Source organism: Saccostrea cucullata, unplaced genomic scaffold (genome assembly GCF_032062105.1).
Source record: "Saccostrea cucullata isolate Sc308-1 unplaced genomic scaffold, CSIRO_AGI_Scuc_v1 ctg4238, whole genome shotgun sequence".
Lineage (NCBI taxonomy): Eukaryota > Metazoa > Mollusca > Bivalvia > Ostreida > Ostreidae > Saccostrea > Saccostrea cuccullata.
The window spans coordinates 10,001-29,497 of NW_026939699.1; the positions used below are offsets into that span (position 1 = coordinate 10,001).

At 32.2% G+C, this 19,497-nt stretch overlaps 2 protein-coding genes across 4 annotated transcripts in view; both read right to left on the reverse strand.

Annotated features, from left to right (window-relative positions):
- Nucleotides 1-11,278, reverse strand: part of LOC134253700 (uncharacterized) — a 13,077-nt gene extending 1,799 nt beyond the window's left edge. Inside the window, exons 1-13 of one of the 3 annotated variants that reach the window (XM_062736283.1) lie at nucleotides 10,843-11,278; nucleotides 9,439-9,483; nucleotides 7,432-7,525; nucleotides 7,218-7,278; nucleotides 6,769-6,848; nucleotides 5,682-5,775; nucleotides 4,637-4,661; nucleotides 3,427-3,481; nucleotides 1,849-1,946; nucleotides 1,329-1,447; nucleotides 1,155-1,220; nucleotides 923-969; nucleotides 84-235 (exon numbers count right to left, since the gene is read on the reverse strand). In XM_062736283.1, the coding sequence (XP_062592267.1) occupies nucleotides 84-235; nucleotides 923-969; nucleotides 1,155-1,220; nucleotides 1,329-1,447; nucleotides 1,849-1,946; nucleotides 3,427-3,481; nucleotides 4,637-4,661; nucleotides 5,682-5,775; nucleotides 6,769-6,848; nucleotides 7,218-7,278; nucleotides 7,432-7,525; nucleotides 9,439-9,451 (904 nt within the window). In that variant the 5' untranslated portion in view covers nucleotides 9,452-9,483; nucleotides 10,843-11,278. Of the gene's footprint in view, nucleotides 1-83; nucleotides 236-922; nucleotides 970-1,154; nucleotides 1,221-1,328; nucleotides 1,448-1,848; nucleotides 1,947-3,426; nucleotides 3,482-4,636; nucleotides 4,662-5,681; nucleotides 5,776-6,768; nucleotides 6,849-7,217; nucleotides 7,312-7,431; nucleotides 7,526-9,438; nucleotides 9,484-9,612; nucleotides 10,823-10,842 lie in introns of those variants that run through there. The other 2 variants (XM_062736280.1, XM_062736281.1) reach the window with 2 other exon arrangements.
- Nucleotides 11,279-15,835: 4,557 nt separating this feature from the next.
- Nucleotides 15,836-18,188, reverse strand: LOC134253699 (toll-like receptor 4). Its single transcript, XM_062736279.1, has 2 exons — nucleotides 17,547-18,188; nucleotides 15,836-17,454 (listed from the first exon to the last, which is right to left on the reverse strand). The coding sequence occupies exons 1-2, from the start codon at nucleotides 18,181-18,183 to the stop codon at nucleotides 15,836-15,838; spliced, it is 2,256 nt and encodes a 751-aa protein (XP_062592263.1). The 5' UTR covers nucleotides 18,184-18,188.
- Nucleotides 18,189-19,497: the final 1,309 nt, after the last annotated feature.

Genomic DNA, 19,497 nt, shown 5'->3' on the forward strand with positions numbered 1-19,497 from the left:
GTTTAATAATTCAAACTAGAAGTGTTTGTCAAACACTGATGCCACAAATAATTTTACTGGTATAGCTTATAATTTATTCATACCAACAACTTCAGGGTTTTGAAACAATACTTCTGGAATTCCATGCAAGGTATCTCCCAGCTTCTGTCTTCGTATGGAATGGGTATTCCACTGATTCATTATATCTTTCAGATCTCTCTTTATGAGTGGAAGATAAACAAACTGTATACAGGATCTAAAAAATGCATTTGATGTATGTATAAGTATGGGTAATTACACTTCAGTAGCAGCAACATTTACTTGCATTTCATTCATTAAATAAAAAGGTATGCAAGTGACCTTTGACCAACCCTCTCATCTGAGTCATCTGAGTCACGCTGTCACATGAAAATTCAGAGACTTCCTTCCTCACTTGATCAAATTCAGTTATAAGGCTACATGTATATACCGAGGTGTATGCTTATATACATGAAGTTGCACTACATGTAAGTCAGAGTGTTATTTTAGAAATTATAGTGTCCCATGATTTTATGAATTTTAACATGCACTACACTGAATTCTGCAAGAAAAATGAAAAAATTTCGTGAAAAAAAGTGCAATGTAATGACCGAAAATAGGAATTTAATGCTCACATTGAATGTAGCTGTTAAATTGGCTCTTCCATTATTGTTCCGTACCCAAAGAATAATAGTAAAGTTTTGAAATATGAATCATGTTTGCAGCGCGACTAGGAGTTATAAAATGTAAATAATACAGAGATATAGAAAACACATTATCATTTTGGGTATCATTCTAATTCAAGAAAAAATAAAGAGACATGTACAATTGTACATCTAATATTTCTTTTCAAGAAGGCTCATCTGAAATCCTTGGTCAGGTGAGCGTAGCACAAAGTATACATATTTTTTAAATCTATACATACTTATGTAAAGGATTTCCTGTTTCCAGCAGTTCTTCATATACCAATCCCTAATAGTAAATTCCAAAGATATATTTTTGTATTTTTTTATATTTACTATGGCCATACATATAACTATAAACAAAATACATAGTTAATACACTGTATAATGTAACTTTTGTCAGTTAAGTACTTGTTTTCCATAAATAAAAGAAGAAAAACTTTTTTTAATTTTTGAAATGTAGCAATAACTTACTTTGAAATGATCAATCCAGAAATCTGCTTTCATTTGCCTTAAAATGCCCCAAAATCTTTCAATTCTCTACAATTAATGTTTGTAAAAAAAAAAAATATTTAAACTTGGACATATGAAAGGTTCTCTTTCCAGAAAATGTAATCTGTGTGCGTTTTGGAGGTGTACAATGCTAACCTGATTTGCGGTAGAAGTTCCAAAAGATACTGCACTTGCATCTGTCTTTAAAAATGATTGAAATGTTGCTATGATTCCATTTTCTGTACCAGGATCAGCACGTATTTTTTGAGGACAACCTTAAAAGACAAAATATGTTAATATCAATATATGCCTGCCTTCAAATTCATAACATGTATTTTGACATTTTGGTGGATTAATTTGAGAAATCAATTGACATTTCTCAGGCACGTAGCAAGGGGGGAAGCACTTTTTATCCCAATATTACTTATACTATAGGAAATGTTCATTGAAAGGCTGGTTGACACCCCCCCCCTTTTGTGACATAAGGAAAATGTAGTATTGTAGGTCGAAAAAATTGGTACTGAAAGAGGTTGGCATTGAAAAAGTTGGCTGCTACCTCTTTTTTTTGGCTGGCTGGTCTCCCACTTTCAAAAATGATGCTATGTGGCTATTTCTTGAAGCACTTGCTATTGTAACTTGTCTTTAAACATAGTACCTGGTGATTCTGACACTATACCTTTCATAGCATGCACTGCATTCAGGAAGTATTCGGCTACAACCTCTGGTCTTTTATTAGTCACATCTGCTTCCAGCCATATTAACTGCCGGGAAAATCTTTAAATATACAAAGTGGTATGGTCTCAGAAAGACACTATATTTTTCTCTTACAAACATGTATATGCAAAATAAGCAAGTAGATTTTGTAATTGAAAGTTTTCCATTTATGTGAATATTGTAGATCCCATCAATAATTTAAAACAACATTTGCAATAAAGCAGATGAAAGATTGAAAATAAACAAATAAAATCAAGTCTTTCTCATGAAAGTTAAAACAAGATATTTTTTAAAAAACTTATCAAAGTGTGACAGAAGAACATAATGGAAGGTTGGAAAGAGCAAAGGATAGAAGACGGACATAATAAATGATATATGCTTTGGCCATATAATGGGATATTCATGGTGGGGCAAAAAAATGTCAAATATGAAATGCTTCTATTTGAGTATGACTAATCATTGCTGGGCTATGCTGCTTTCCTTCCAAGGTTTTCATACATTTTCCATTGTAAAACTTTGATAACCTATTTTGTCCCACTATACCGTAATTCTGGAAAATTTTGCTGTAGATAAATTTTTAGCAAATTTGCGAGTGCATTGCATTCGCAAAAATATTTTTCTTAAAAATAAATCACCAATAAGAAAATTAAATCACCAATAAGAAAAATGTAAACAAAGCAATGGTCATTCGCAAGATTTTGAAACGCAAAAATTAATCAACAGCATTTTGACCCAAATTCGCAAAATAAAATCGACATAAAAATTTCCAGATTTAAGGTAACCCTAGAGACTACAATGAAGAAAATAATGCGCAAACTCTATTTCAGAAAACTTTGATATCTTGTCCAGTGGTTCTTGAGAGGAAGATCTTTTTAATTCACTGCATTTTCATCAAAACCTAATTATCTTCCCTCACCCAAGGGCATGTATGATTAAAATCAGTCCAGCTTTCTTGAGAAATACTAAATGTTTACAGACAGACAAGCAGACAGATGAACAAAATCCAATTAGAAAACCACATTTAAGCTTCTAGAAAGTGTTTCAAAAAAAAATTAAAATTTTGATGGTTTCTGTTTGTATCTAGGCAATGGGTTAAAATTTTGATTTCAGAAATTATTAATATACTTTTATGAGAAATCCATGTAGAACTCACTTTAAATCAAACCACACCAAAAAAAAAAAATTATTAATTGAAAAGCTTCAAAATCAATATGAAATGCTTCAAAATCAATATGTCTACAATTATACTGTAAAAATCTACCCAACCACCCCAGCTCCAAACCAGAAGACATAGAGAACCAAACTTAGCATCAAAATATGTATTTCTGCCTACTGTGATTGGGCAACCATAAAAAAAGTTATTAGAAAAAAACAGAAAATTTGTGGACCATGAAAATTTAAAGTTTTAAATATGAAACTGTAAAAACCACATGAAATTCCCTTTTTTGTGAAAAACATATTGTATTTGAATACATTGATTAATAGAGTGGAATATTTAAATTAAAATCAAACAAAACAACAAATCAAGTTATAACGTTACCCATCAATGCATCCATGAATGCTTATACCATATGGCTTTAATTTGTCATATCCATCTATAAATGCAGTTTCATGTTTTGGAATTACAGTTTAATTTCTGCTTGCAGGTGTCTCAGAAAAAGTTAAACCATTTAATATATTTGTTTAATTTTAAGCATTTCAAACCTATTTCAAATATCTTTTATTGACATGACTGACATTTAGGGCAGATGTCTACTAAAAGAAAAAAATGTGTACTTATGAAACAATGATGCTCCAATCTACAAAAAGTCTTTAAGCGTCCATTCGTAGTAGCATCGTCCATGCTAAGTTAGAGTATGGCTAAAATCAACTACTCTGGAAAATATAGGGCAAATCCAGAATCTGAAGCAGAAAAGGTAGCGTATCCATGCAAGTTTGGTCCAAGTAGGGATTATAGTTACATGTATAGGACAATCTAATTAAAATTAGATGTTAGATCCACTTGCATACTCGCTACACTACCATTTAACAACATTCCATTGAGGGTCACATCTGAGGTCAAATTCTATCAACCAATCAAATTGTCCCTGCCAAATCATTGTATATTGTTGAAGCGAATAAGTCTACAGCTGTTCCAAAATCAATACATGTATAACCTCTGACGTGACCGGACCCTCTATGGGATGTTGTTAGACGTTAGTGTAGCGAGTATGCAAACGGATCTAACATCTAATTTTAATTAGATTGATGTAGAGAAATGAACCTTCTTCAAAAACATTAACCTAGTCAATCATCTGAGAAATGCAAGTCAGATCGTGCATCTGAAGCAATTATGATAGTGTCCATTCCTAGATGTATCATTTCTGCAAGTTTGGTCCAGGTAGGGCTTATATTTGATTGGGAATGGACTTGCACCAAAAACTTTATCCTGGTCACTCTTCTTGAAAAGGTAGAGCAGATCCAGCATCTAAAGCAAGTCAGGTAGTGTCCATCCATATATGCATTATCCCTGCAAATTTAGTCTAGATAGGAATTAAACTTTCCAAATGGACTTGCTTCTAAAACTTTTATAGCGATGTGACGCTAATGCCAATGCCAACAGTAAAGCATAACATCTTGACATCATAATCGTGAGCTAAAAATAAATTACACAACCTACTACATCTAATCAAATTATAAAAGTTCCAAAAATAACAGGGTTGAATTTAACTCTTCATTCATGAGCCATAGGAAGGCAATATTACACTTACCCAAATGCCACACAAAATTTGGACCCTATATAAATACACATTGTACAAATATTGTATAATTAATTGTCCCTAACTTTCATATACATATTGTATGTATAGCACAAATTGTCCCAGATACTATTGGCTATATTGGCAAAAATAAAAACCCCGTGATTTGATCCTATAGTAAATAATTTTCAAAAAAATAATGATAAATTGAAATATTATCCGGTACTGTTGTCTTTGATTAGATTCTTAAATTCTCTCTGTGTTTCATTGCAAACATAAAAGCAGTCATTAATAAAGAGGAGAAACAAATGTAGACCATCTTGGTAAAAATTAATCCACTGGCAGGTTTATGGGTTAATTTAATCACTTACACATATTAATTTAATTGTTCTTCTTCTTAAAGCTAAATTTATTTAATGATTAATTGATAAATATATTTCTAGAACTTACATTTAATAGTGCCATCCAGTAGACGCATAAAGTAATTACCCACAAAGGACACAGATTTAAAATTTACTTGTGCTTATTACTTTGTCTTACCTTAAATCAAAGCATTTACATGTAGTAAAAAATAAAAGGGTTACACATTTATATAGTTATACTAACAGTTCACAACAACACCATTACTATTAGTAGGGAAAAGGAAAAAAACAGGGAGAAAATAAAATTATTCAGAAATCATAACAATTTAAAGCTTGGACTTCAAATTGAATTGGTATTTATCCAATATTTCATTATATTTAATAAGGTTCAGAAAAGACATGTCATACGATGCAAGGCAAACACTTGCATTGCTGGGGAAAAAAAATGTAGAACATTTCCTTTCCAGGAATTCAAACCATATTGATTTAATACAAATTGAACAAAGTCGCTATCTTTTCCAATTGCCATTTTAACCTGCTGTAAAGTACATGTACCAATAATATTTCACTTTTTTTCATTGCATATATTTTTCAAGGTTTTAAGTGTTGAATTGATTCACATTTAAGAAATTAATACATTAATGAATAATGAAATGATCAATGTTTCATAATTTCTCTGATTTTTCTGTCTGTACCTTACTAAAGTATTGCCTTCTTCTCAGTCTTCTCTGCTTCCTTCTGTTTATCCCATCTTTATCCAAAAGATGAACTATGTCTCTTGCTATGGACCTGCATTATTTAACATTTATTTCATTTAATGTATTAAAATTTTATAACTATTGTCTATTCCTGAGGTCAAAATCAAAACTCGTGAACCCAAGATAACTGCCATCAAACAAGGCTCAGCCAGTCTTAAACAATGGTTTTTGAAGGGTTAAATTTTTCAATATAACTGATAACTCTCTACTGAAAGACTATTTAATTATAATTTACTGAATGGTTCATGAAATATAAATATATACATGCTTATAGATTCCATGCAGTCAACAATTTTTGGAAGCGTCCTTTGTCATTTCTTAATGCTGTTGCTATATGCTATTGCATTAAAGGGCATGGTTTAATCATTCATGGGAATATAGTGTTTTTATCAAATGTTTCTCAATGATTCAGATTCAACTTATTTACATGAAAGTATTTAAGGAATAACTGCCTAATTTTTCATTTCTTATTGTGATCAATTATTGGCTTGCGTGATATTTTGCATATGCATAAATTATCACACAAGCCGATCGATTGATCATCGTCATGAAATCAAAAAATCTGACGGTTATCCTTACTTTTACATTCTCTTGATTCGGCTAACTTCGGCCCCACTTTTGTCTCTATTTGTCCCGCCCTGCATGTAATTTTATTTTAACCGTGCCTATCAATGAACCAGTACAATGATGGAGAAATAAAGTACATTAACTATTTGTAATTTTATCTGGGACAAAGACATTGTAAATGTAAATATATCATCATAATATTTGCATGTTTAGATGTATTTACTCATAGAATGATGGATGGAAGAATGGATTGACCTAGCTTGATTACCGGTACAGTTAAACTCAGTTATAACAAAGTCACTGGAACCTATGAAATTACTTCGCAATAACCGAAATTCATTCTATCTGTATTAGGAATTCATTAAATTTACATAGCTGGGGATCCAAGATGACTTTGCTATATCCATGAATTCGCAATATCTGTGTTTGTACAAAATGAATTTGGCTGCATACTTACCTGGTAATATTCAGGTGGTGTTTCATTTTTATTACTCTTCTTAGACTTTCAGCACCTGAACATCCATTCAGTATTTCTCTCTACAGAATATTGAAAACTGCAAGTAGGTTTGCTGAGTTATGGATGATAAGCATCTCTGTACAACTTTATGTGTATTTTAAAATATGCAAGTTTTTAGCATAATTTTCAGAATTTAATAGTACACTTCTTCTTCTAAAATACATGTCATTGTACATTATGTAATTTTACCAACAGGGAATATGAATTCCACTAAAATATGTCAAATTTAATACATCTTTTAAACATTAACATTCAACAAATAAGTCAATCATTGTGTTCTAAACTTTAATTAAAGAACTACTTTATAACAACAAAGAAAAAAAACAGAAAAATTTAACCTGCATGCGCACCTTTATATTAATCAATTTTCTAAGAAATAAAATTAATACCTGTGCAATATCAAATATTTCATCCAAAGCAATGTCTGCAAGCCTCCTTTTCAAACCAAGTCTAGGTAGAACTTTTCTTGTTAGGCAATTATAACTGCAAATTTTATTCACAAAAAAGCATCATCACTGAATGACGATTTATGTATCTGGTTAAAATTCATGATACATAACTAGACTTCTGAACATATGTTTAAATATTTTGTATTGCAAGTACCTTATATCACAGTTGTGGTTTCTCTGGATCAAATAATGGATTAAACGGTAGTTAAAACCCTTATAAAACAATTCTTCTATCTTTTCAAGAATATCTAAAAATGAAAAAAAAAGTTCCATTCATTTTATTTTATAATCTACAGTTCAGCTTATATCATGTAATTATAAGAACATGTCTGTCACCTAGAGGATTTTCCAATTTTTCCTGAATACTGAGGTTGAACTAATGCCCTGTTCACACGGAGAGTTTAATTCGCAGTAAATTAATGCGAAGTAAACTAACGCGAATCAAACTAATGCGAATTAAATTGCGTTTACACGACAGCTAATGCGAAGTAAACTAATGCGAATTAAAAATTTTACTTCAGCAGCCCGGCATAAACACGGCTATTATGACGTCATTTACAAATCACGTCACCTTATGCAGAAGCAGATCCATTTGACATAATGGCAAAGTGTCTGTATACACATTTTAATGATTAACAAAATTTTCTTAGGTTTTTCACTCAAAAATAGCACAAGTACCTATAGCTGACCACCGACAAGTGGTATTTGACTAAATTTTGCCATTACGCATGCGTCAGAATTTAATTTGAACTAGCTTCACTTTGCGTTCACAAGGAGCTAATGCAAAGTAATTTAATGTGCGGTAAACTAATTCGAATTAAAATAATGCGCATTAAAGTCTCCGTGTGAACGCTAAGTGAAGCTAATTCGCAGTAACTTTACGTTTAATTCGAATTAAACTCTCCGTGTGAACAGGGCATATAAATAAAAAAAAAAACATTGAGATGCAAATGTGCATTATTCATGAGATATATATTCTCCAAAGGAATCAACAAATAAAGCATATATTACAGTCTGAGAGGTAAACAAAAGCACATGGATATATCAGATATATTCAGCTCTACCATGTCTACAGTAATAAAAGAAAAAAGCAGCGATTGGTTTGTTTACATTGTGCTGAGGGGGCAGACAGTCAACAGGTTGTCATTTAGAATAGGTACATGAATGCTGGGAAGTGCAAAAGATGTAAAATCATTATGCTGAAAGTGGTGATAGCTAGATAGACTGGATGAGAACGATTCTATAGGTTATGTAAATGAGGCACCATTAAATGTTAATATAAATCATTGCAAAAATGTTTTATGACAGTTTGTTTCCAATTAAGTACTGTAAATTATAGAATAGAAACAAACAACCAGTCTCTTGATTATTATGAATATTGATTAGATGTTAAGGGAAGTAACTCAAAATTAAAGAACAGTGCTAGTATATCTGTGTTTTGTTTCAATATTTGCACTTTCAGCCAAAGTATTTTCTGTATAACCTTATGAAATAAATGGGTTTTTGAGAAAACGTATGGTTAAAAATAATATATAGGCCCATTTTATCAACATTTTACAAAGGAAATGCATTGAAAATTGTAAAAACATTGATTTGACAAAATCTGTAAAGAAAGGCTGGCTTGATGGGTAAAAAGGACCTGAATTAAACATGTTTGGTACCATTAAACCTGTTCAAAAAATCTTGAAATATTCTATACGAAAGCCAGAAACGTTGCCAATGTCCTTAAGAGGAATATTTGTATATGGTTTATTGCTTTAGAAAAGTAATTCTGAGCCAGGCTCATTGCTCTAGCCTTGGGGCAATAATTGCCTTTTAGTCATGGGGTTCAATCAATGTGTTTGATTAATTAGTATGGTTTTAAAATGCATGTAGCAAAAGGTTTTCATCAGGTCCCCCTCAGTGTCTGTAGCACATACTAGAAATAAAGGGCAGCATAACCATGAAAACAGTAATGATCGACCTATGGTAAAACTTGATTCAAAACTTCCCGCTGAGAACTCATCTGTGTATAAACATTTGTCCTTGCTGCATCAATGTTTATTTTGGTAAATGGTATAAGATCGCAGAACAATTCATGTGATAAATTCAATGTTCATTATTCTGTAAATGAGCTCTGCTCTCTAAACTTTTGAGTATTTTGATTTTACATATCACTTACCTTGACGAATCATCTTTCATCATTCAGCTTATAATCTGGGTAAAACTACAAATAAGAAATGCAATACATACAACACCCAGTTCTCTTCAACAGAATATATAACTAAATAAACAGGTTTACAATCTTAAAAAAATATAAGAATTAAACTCCTTTTACCATATGCTTTACACTCACATGACTCAGGGTTGCAAATAATTATTAGTCCACTCCCAGAATTCAATTGTTTCGTCTGAAGGTACAGATTCATATTTTCTTGGAAAACTCACAGGGGTCACCTTTTTCTTCTCGAAATTGTGGAAATTAATTAAAAATGGAATTTGATTTGAAGTAAAGCAGTATGTACAGTGTAAGGAGCTTCTCTTTTTAATTGTTTTCAACCTTTTATTTACATTAATGTGGGCCCCAAAATAGCAATGTAGGCTAGTAAAACTTGTGAAGTTTTGATCCCACATGACTTAATACATGTATACTTTCAGAACTTAGACATGTTAAAATACAAGTGAAAAAGTCATACCTTGTGAGCAATGACACCTTTGTGAGGAGCAATCGTGAGAGAATTAAATCACACGAATAAAAGAAATTCACGTGTACGTCTGTTTTTCAAAAATGCAAGGAAAAAGTTCGCGAAAAAGAATAAACATACTATAATACATGCAACTATGACTTATTCTGAACTCACCAGAATTTGAAAATTGCAAAAAAAAATTTGTTACAGACAGATGCAGAGATAAACAGGAGGTTGAACTTGGATTTGTACGAAAATGATTCCCATTAATATATATATGGCAAGCCTACGCAAAGACTGCTTTAATATTTCAAGCATGAGCAACAAGTACTTGTCGTTAAAACTGCAATTTGTTACAGTGCAATGAAAAATTGACACACACAGATGCACTGTCAAACAGGAAGGTGGCATCAGTTTCGTACAAAAATGAATCTTACCATCTGGCATGCTTAGAGTAGACACAGAGTGTGCTTAAATTTCAAGCTTCAGTGTTAAGTTGTTTAAGAGAAAACTGTGACAAAAATTTGGTATGGACAGATGCACAGATTAACAGGAAGTTGACATCTTATTTGTGCAAAAATGATTTTCATATGACATGCCTAGACAAAGAGTGTGCTAAAATTTCAAGCATCTGTGATGAGCAAATGATGAGTACACAGGCAGACAGACATACATGGGGAAAAGAGTAAAACCCCTCTCCTTCTAGGCAAGGGTATAATGATGAACTCGTTTGAAATAATTAAGTACTAAACAAGCTAAACTAAGTTGGGGTTTCATTCTCTGACGAGAAAATTCGAACTAAGAGCCACAGCAGAAAAAAGTAGGATACTTGTGAAAGTTCTGTACATTAAAACCAATAAAACAATACTGGTGTGTTGATTACTTCTAATCATTCTTACCGTGTTTTCTACTAGTTTGTACGTTTCGACTTCAAGTTCTCTAATCAACTGAGCTCAGAGTTGAACGAACTTTTACGATACACATGTAAGGATCTCGATCTCTCTCACTTTGACGCTTCGTATCCGTCACGCTAGAAATAATAAAATCTTTACGCTTCAAATAATAAAAACTTCACGCTTCAAATAATAAAATCTTCACGCTTCAAATAATGTAGGAAAATCTCTCTCACTTTAACGCTTGCATCCGTTACGCTAGAAATAACAAAATCTTCACGCTTCAGATAATGTAGGAAGTCACAATCTTTTTTTTCTTTTTTTTTTTTTTATTGGTCGAGACGGGGACTGAGTTTTCGTTCCTGTTACTAAAAAGAAGTTATCTTTCCTGTTGAAAATAAAAACAAAGTCTATGTACATCTTTATTATTGTTGCAAAGAGAAGACTTCGGAAATAATTGTTTTAAGTTTTTTTTTTGTTTTTTTTTTTGTTTTTTTTAATTTTCAATCACTATACATTATTATTTCAGGGATGCATTCTTATAAAATGATGAAATAAAAATAATAATTATGATCTTGAAGTAAAATAAAAAAAAAATGTGAACAAAATAATAAAAAAAAAATATATTTTTTTTTTTTTTTTTTTTTTTTTTACAGTTATATCGTGTCCACATTTGACTGGCAAGATTATTATTGTAAAGTAAAGTGAATGATTATAATATTGTTATAATTGGAGGAGAAAATAAAAATAATGTGTACACATTTAACTGACAAGATTGGGATTGTTGCAGGGAAATAATAATAATAATGTTGTAAAAAAGCAAGATTTTTAGTTTTGGACGAGATAATTATTTTTGGTATAATTATATAGGAAAAAATAATAATAATGTGGGGGTACCCTACGGCTTTCCATAGTTTTTTGTTTTTTTTTGTTTTTTTTTACAGTTATATCGTGTCCACATTTGACTGGCAAGATTATTATTGTAAAGTAAAGTGAATGATTATAATTGTTATAATTGGAGGAGAAAATAAAAATAATGTGTACACATTTAACTGACAAGATTGGGATTGTTGCAGGGAAATAATAATAATAATGTTGTAAAAAAGCAAGATTTTTAGTTTTGGACGAGATAATTATTTTTGGTATAATTATATAGGAAAAAATAATAATAATGTGGGGGTACCCTACGGCTTTCCATAGCTTATAAATGTAACATAATTTATCGTAGGAAAAAGGGACCCAGCAAATAGTTTTGTTACCTGATCCTTTCTAGACCAAAAATGAAATTTTGAGGTAATTTTTTGAAATTTTCTGTGATGGAGCTTAGGAACAATTTTGTGATTTATGCTACATCTTACAAAAAGTTCATTCATATTTAAACAATGTTATCTTTATATGAATTAAAATTTTCCTGTAAAATGCATTCTAAATAAACTTGGAAATTTTAATAACTCAAAGGTTAACATCAAAATATTTTTTTAATTCTTCACTATTCTATGTCTTTTAGCGTTTAGCTTTATATCGTTTAAAAATTCCTCATTATGAATAAACAAAAATGCCACACAAAAAACAGAAAGTCGTAAATGTCCATATCTTGTACTTGATGCTTCTAAACAATTACTTAGATGAAATTCATTTTGATTATACATATTACCATTATACAAGTACACTGTTTTCTTGGTTTGAAAGGATGCTGTGTTTCCTCCTGAACTATATTTCAATATAATCTTTTGAAACCAGGTCTTCCAACCGTTTATTGGAAGTATGATTGCAAATTATTGTGCCCCCTTGTAGCGACACCTTTTTATTTTCCTATGAAGCAGAAATTATTCTAAAAAAAACTTCTACATGTAAAGAATAAAAAAGCTCTTTGCGGCTATCATCTCGACATAAAACAGCAATGTTTTATCAATCAACAATATTTACTACCATTCATATGTCGAGTAGATTTATCCCAGTGAACTCAAAATTTAAAACAAAAGGCCCATGGGCCTTATAGGGCACCTGAGTATCATGCAACAACTTTCCAACAATTGAATTTGAAACATGTTTTAAACTACGTAGAGGTCATGAAATTCACAATTTTGAAAGAGGCACCATTGCTTATCATAATTATACACTCATCATGCTTATTTTGGCTACTTAAAACCCAGAGGTAGATCAGAGTAACAAAGAGAAAATGCATTTCCACTTTTAGTGAATTTCATGGCCCCTGGGTCAGGGCTTCTTCTGTTACGGCGGGTCCACATTTGAGCTCCCCATCCCAAAGGAACCACTGACCCTGGGGCCACATCTTTCAAAATTTTGGAATTTTTAAAAAAATTTAATTCATCATGCTGTTGATTAATACCAAAGTGCAGACTTCAAAGCATTATATTATTTCAGACTATGTTAACACCCCCCCCCCCCCAAATTACCTCTGTCCCAGGGGACAGGAAATTAACCATTTTTGGAAGAAGCAGGGTTTTTTTCATAAATATATGCTAAGATCATTGGCATTACACCCAATAACAAAGGAAAAGATTTTCAAAGAATTCAAGCATTTTCACTATATAAACATTAGAGCCCCCCCCCCCCCTCCCCAACACAAGAATCTCTAACCCAGGGACCTGAAATTCAAAAATCTCAAAGAGGCATCCTTCCTCCTCATAACTATGTACATAGTTCATTGGTTAAATACTCGGGTGCAGAAAAGAAGAGTTTTATAGAATTTATGCATTTTCACTATATATATATATATATATTCAATAAAGCCCCGCCCTAACACCAGAACCCCCAACCAAGGGGCCTTGAAATTCACAATTGTGGAAGAGGTAGCCTTATTCAACATAACTATGTACTTGGTTAGTTTATATATTATTATAATACTCAGGAGCAAAGAAGAAGATTTTCAAAGAAAAAATTTATTTTTTACTATATAATCTATATAGCCCCGTCCTAGCACTAGAACCCCTGACCCTGGGGCCATGAAATTCACAATTTTGGAAGAGACAGCCTTATTCAACATAGCCATGCACTTAGTTTATTTAATGCCCATGAACAGAGAACAAGAATTTCAAAGAATTTTTGCATTTTCACTATATAATCTATATAGCCCCATCCTACCACTAGAAAGCCTGACCCTGGGGCCATTAAATTCACAATTTGAGGAGAGGCGGTCTTATTTAACATAACCATGCACTTGGTTAGTTTATTTTAAATGCCCACAAACAGAAAAGAAGAATTTCAAAGAATTTATGCATTTTCACTATATAATCTATATAGCCCCGCCCTAGCACTAGAACCCCTGACCCTGGGGCCATGAAATTCACAATTTTGGAAAAGGCGGTCATTTTCAACTTATCTATGCACTAGATTAGTTTATTTAATGCCCACAAACAGAAAAGAAGAATTTCAAAGAAATAATGCATTTTCACCATATAACCTGTTTAGCCCCGCCCTAGCACTAGAACCCCTGACCCTGGGCCCATGAATTTCACAATTTTGGTAGAGGACTCAATGCTGATTACCATCATACCAACAGTTTAACTGCTTGATGTCCAGGAATAAAGAAGATATTTAAAGATTGCACTAATTTTAGTGGTTTTTGCCCCACCCCCCAGGCCCCAGGTGGCAGGGGTCATGAAATTCACAATTTTTGTTCCCCTTCACCCAAAGATGCTATATGCCAAATTTGGTTGAAATTGGTTCAGTGGTTTCAGAGAAGAAGCTAAAAATGTTCAAATGTTAACGCACAACGCACGACGAACGACGACGGACGAAAACAGATAGCAATCGGTCACCTGAGTTGACCTAAAATATAGAGTTCGCCGCGCGTTTTCATGTTGCTTGTGTCTTTTAATGTGTGTTATCTGTACAAATGACACATACACACAAAATTACGTCACCCGTTCTGCTAAAAAAAAAATGCGCATTTCATCAAAGTCATCTAATTATATATTTTATCCTGTTATGATATTTGCTAAAATATTTTTGGCGTTTCTAAACAGGATATCATATGTAGCTGTAAGTATCGAAAAATGTTACATGTTTTCAGGGTAACAACAGCTGATTTCATATAATACTCCCAAAACACTCAATATTTTTTGCCATTCTTAATGTAAAATGTAAATAAAACGAAAGAAGATTTAATCTGATAAATTCAGTAATTAATTATAAGGAGGTGGGTGTGGGGGTGGGGGTGGGGGTGGGGGTTACAAATTAATCATAAGATATATCTTTTTCTTCAAAGATGATATCCAAAGCTGCACATGTCTACTATCGTTTAGCAAAAACAAATTCGTACGTTTTAGTTTCAAAATTTGATTTCTTTGTATATCTTTTTATATAGCTCTTCTTCAAGGAGATCAAATTAGTTTAATTATGACCTCAACCAGCTAGCCCCCTCAATCTGATAAATTCAGTAATTAAAACTATTCAAAATCAGGTTAGCCTCCTGAAAATCTTAAATTTGATCACGTTTCAAGGAAGAACATCTCAGGTTCACTGGTCCTATACGCGGTTATATCAATGCACATTTTCTCTGAAATTACATTAAGTATGAAAACAATGAATTATCAAATACTATTTAACATGTAAGGCAGAGTAACGTCCAAACAACAGGGAATAAAAGACGATCTTAAAATTTACTGTAGAATGTGCGTAAAGCTGACTTAAAGCAGGGCTGTGGAGAACAATAGTACACATATATGCTAGTATAAGCGGCATGTTTGATTTAAATCTCATCTTATCCAAGCCATTGGCATGCGTATTGAATAAAAAAAATCTACAAGAATGGCATTCTTGTAAATGAAAAGTAAGATTAATTAGAAGTTGGCTTACTATATGGTTTTAAAAACATTTAACTTTAATTTAACTGACGTATGCCCGCGTGCATTTGCTTCTAAGCGAAGTATTTCTTTGACTACAGGAAACAAGCAAATTTAAAGTGTTGTTTTAAACTTTAAAACGTATGTTCGAAAATGCAAGTGCTGTTGAAGGAGAATTAATTTCAGCAATTTCATTGCAAAGATCCCTTTAGAGTATTCCAAAATACATCATCACTAAACTCCTGATCATCATTTGGAAACTCTATGTATGTCTTCTGGGTAATCAGATCCATTAAGGTAAGAGGAATATCCTTCAAAGGCAAAGTTTCATAAAGGATGAGGAATATCACATTTTCATCATTCCTGCTGTAAATTTCTTCCATTTTGGCAATATGTAACTCGTACATACACCAGCTGGACTTGATGAAATTGGGAGAGAGGAGAATAATCGTTTTTCTACTTTTGTTAACAGCAGTTATAATGTTCTCAGCGATGTCGAATCCTGGTACAAAATCACGCTGATGAATACATAATTTTATGCCTTCCTCCTCTTCTAATTTTTTTATCATTCTCATTACGAAGGATCTGTCCTCATCAGCATAGGAAACAAATGCATCATACTGGTTAAGGGGAAGATTTTCACTTCGCAAAGATTTGTACTGATGGAAGCGGCTTTTTGTCATATAATAAAAATACCGAAGTTTCCACCTATATCTATAGGCAAGTCCAGTACAAAGTATAAATAGAAAGCAAACCAGCGTTCCAGTCGTTACAAAAATGATTGTAGAAAACGAACGGCATTCTCTTTGTAAATTTAAAATATGTGATTTAATTTTATCAAATTTTAAGACTTTTCTCTCGTGTTCTGCATCTTCAGTGCAATTGTAATTGTCAAAATGCAAGAAATTTATTTTCTTGGTTTTATTTCTTTCTTCCATCCATTTCATAAAGTTGATTGTTCTACATATACATATAAAAGAATTTTTCAGAAAGTTCATAGATAAAGTTTTTGTCGATCCTAATCTGTCAAAGGCTTTCATATCTCCTTCCGAAAGAGATGTTATTTCATTGTTCGATAGTTCTATGGAATAAACAATTTTCATGTAACTGGTGTTAATCTCCCATTTTTTAAGAAAATTTTTGCTTAAATCTAAGTACTTCAAATTCACTAAATTTTGAAACACAGTCTTTGGTAGTGTCGAAATTCGGTTTTCTTTCAAATCCAGCATTTCAAGTTTCCTCAGATTTCTGAATATTAAACCTTTCATGTCCGATGCTAAGCTAAATCCAAGGATATTATTTCCGAGATATAATTCTTTCAAACTTCCTGCATATTGGAAAAAATTTTCTGAGACATGAGAACAAAAGTTATTGGAAAGATTGAGAACTTTTATGGAATTTAGATTATGAACTGGACCATCCCATGAATAAAAAGCATTGTCTTGGAGATAAACATGGGTTATATTGTTGTTCGACAAAAATAATTCAAATATTTTGAATCGTTGATTACTATTATTGAAGTAAATAACTTCTAGTCCTTTCGGTACAGGGAAAGGGATCCATTCATCATGAAGAACACACAGATCCTCCATGTTATATTTACTTTGGTTTTCAATTTCACGTGACATGACATCACTTGAATTTAAAATCTCGCTACTTCTTCTATTTTTGTTTCTCATGCTGAGATCCTTTGAATTAACATGGGCACTACCTAGGGTTATTTCGAAATCGGGGTTATTTGTGGAGGCACAATATGGCACTGGGTCATTCGAACTCTCGTTACAGGTATCCAGTACATAACCAGGATGGCCTGCATGCTGCGCACTTATGTTGATTTTCTGCATACTTTGCAGATATAAAACATTAAAAACGTATTTACCTAAGGTAAATTTGTTGTCTGACAGAGGATTGCGGTGGGCTCCAGCATTTCTATCCTGTTACTGTCTAAATGTAATTCCTTCAATTCTGTGAATTGAAGAAACTTAAAATCTTCTACCATAATTTTGGTCCCCATTCCAAATGTACAGTGAATTTTGTTCAGACGAAGGATTCTGATTGAAGTGTTTTGTAGGTCAAAAGAAAGACTTCTAAGAACCTTAAATGTCAATTTTGTATTGTATGATAAATCGATTATTTGAATGTTCATTAAATCTTTGAATATTCCTTCCGTATGACTTGGATTCTGTATTTGTAATTCATTATACTGTAATAAAAGTTTCGTTAGGTTTCTCAGTCCCTGAAAAGAATTCCCTGAGAGAGTATGTATACGATTATATGAAAGATCTAAATGGACAAGTCCATCTGGAATGCGTTCTCTTAACGGCAAACACGTTAGATTATTGTGACTGAGGTTGATGATTTTGACGTTTGGTGAGAACACTGGTGATTCGGTTAGATTTAGGCGAGAGCAGTCTGCGTACAGTCTATCGTTGTCCATCAGACACTGGCAAGAAGGCTCTGAGGAACATTGCAATTTAGTCATTCCCGTGGCCAGAAAGAATGTCACCACTAGTGTTTCGAAATAAAGCCTCGTCATCATAGAAACCTTTAATGGGCATAAAAGGAGAAAAATAATTTCATTGATTACGATCATTGTCATAAGTTTTGCATCTACTCTACCGATTAACAACCAAAATTTAAAGAGGCTGGGTGGTCATGGCCATTTTTAGACTTTTTCTATCTCCTTTAGAAGAAGAGATCCATATAAAAATATACAAAGATGATCAAATTTTAAAACTGAAATTTATGAAATTTTTCTTTGCCAATTCATAGTTGACAGCTTAAAATATAATATCCCAAAATTTAAGTTATATCTGGGGGTTAATAAAAAAATTATTTGTTGACCATCTAGCCTCCTTAAACATCATTTGTTTATTAACAAACGAGATAGAGAACTTAAAGTTTAGGTCCCGGGGGGTAAAATGCCACGCATCATGCAATGAAAATTAAATAAATAAGCTCAATATTAACTCCTTTATCATGTTTATACAATATATTTTTCTCAATGTCCGAAAAAAATTGCTTGTGTAGAGAGGGTCCTTTAGCCACAATTCCTTTTTTTTCTTCAACGAACCCTTCACTTGAATTTAATGTATTGTTTTTTTTTTCAATGTATATAGTATTTATGAATTGTGGAAATTCAGTGACACATTTTACCACTACGCACTCTGGTATTTGGTCGCTGTGAACGTGTTGAAGGAAAATAAATCCATTACCATTTAAATATCCTTATTTCAAACGATAACAATGACATACCAAGGTATATATTTTATATTTCAATTCAATTACACAGCCAAATTTCGTCGTTACATCACTTTGCCCTGTAGCGTTTTTTAATAATTTCAAATAATTTAATTTCAGTTGCATAAGCTGCGTAAATTTAACACGTAATTTGATTGCATGAAAGACTTCTTTTATATTGTATAACATAAGTTGTTTCCTTTACATTGAGTAATGTCAAAAACGTATTACTCCGCTTGAGTTTACCTCTAAAATATGTTCAATTTAAAGCAATTTTGGAGGGAAAATTGTCTTATTGTCTATATATACACTAAAATTAAATTATAAGGATTGAAGCTTATATTAACCTTTGTTTTACGGTATAATCTAAATTGGTTCAGTTTACACACTTTTAATAAACCGGTTCACAGTTAATAAACTTAAGCGTAAATTGCCGTTAGTCAAATGTGTACGTTATAATATTTACATTTCCAATAAATTTCCCCTATGATTCTTTACAAAATGAAATGTAGTTCATTTTCTCATGAACTACATTACATATGTACCACGAATAAGCATTAATATCTCCGTTGTTACGTCATAATACCGCATTTGACGTCAAAAAATAGTGCAC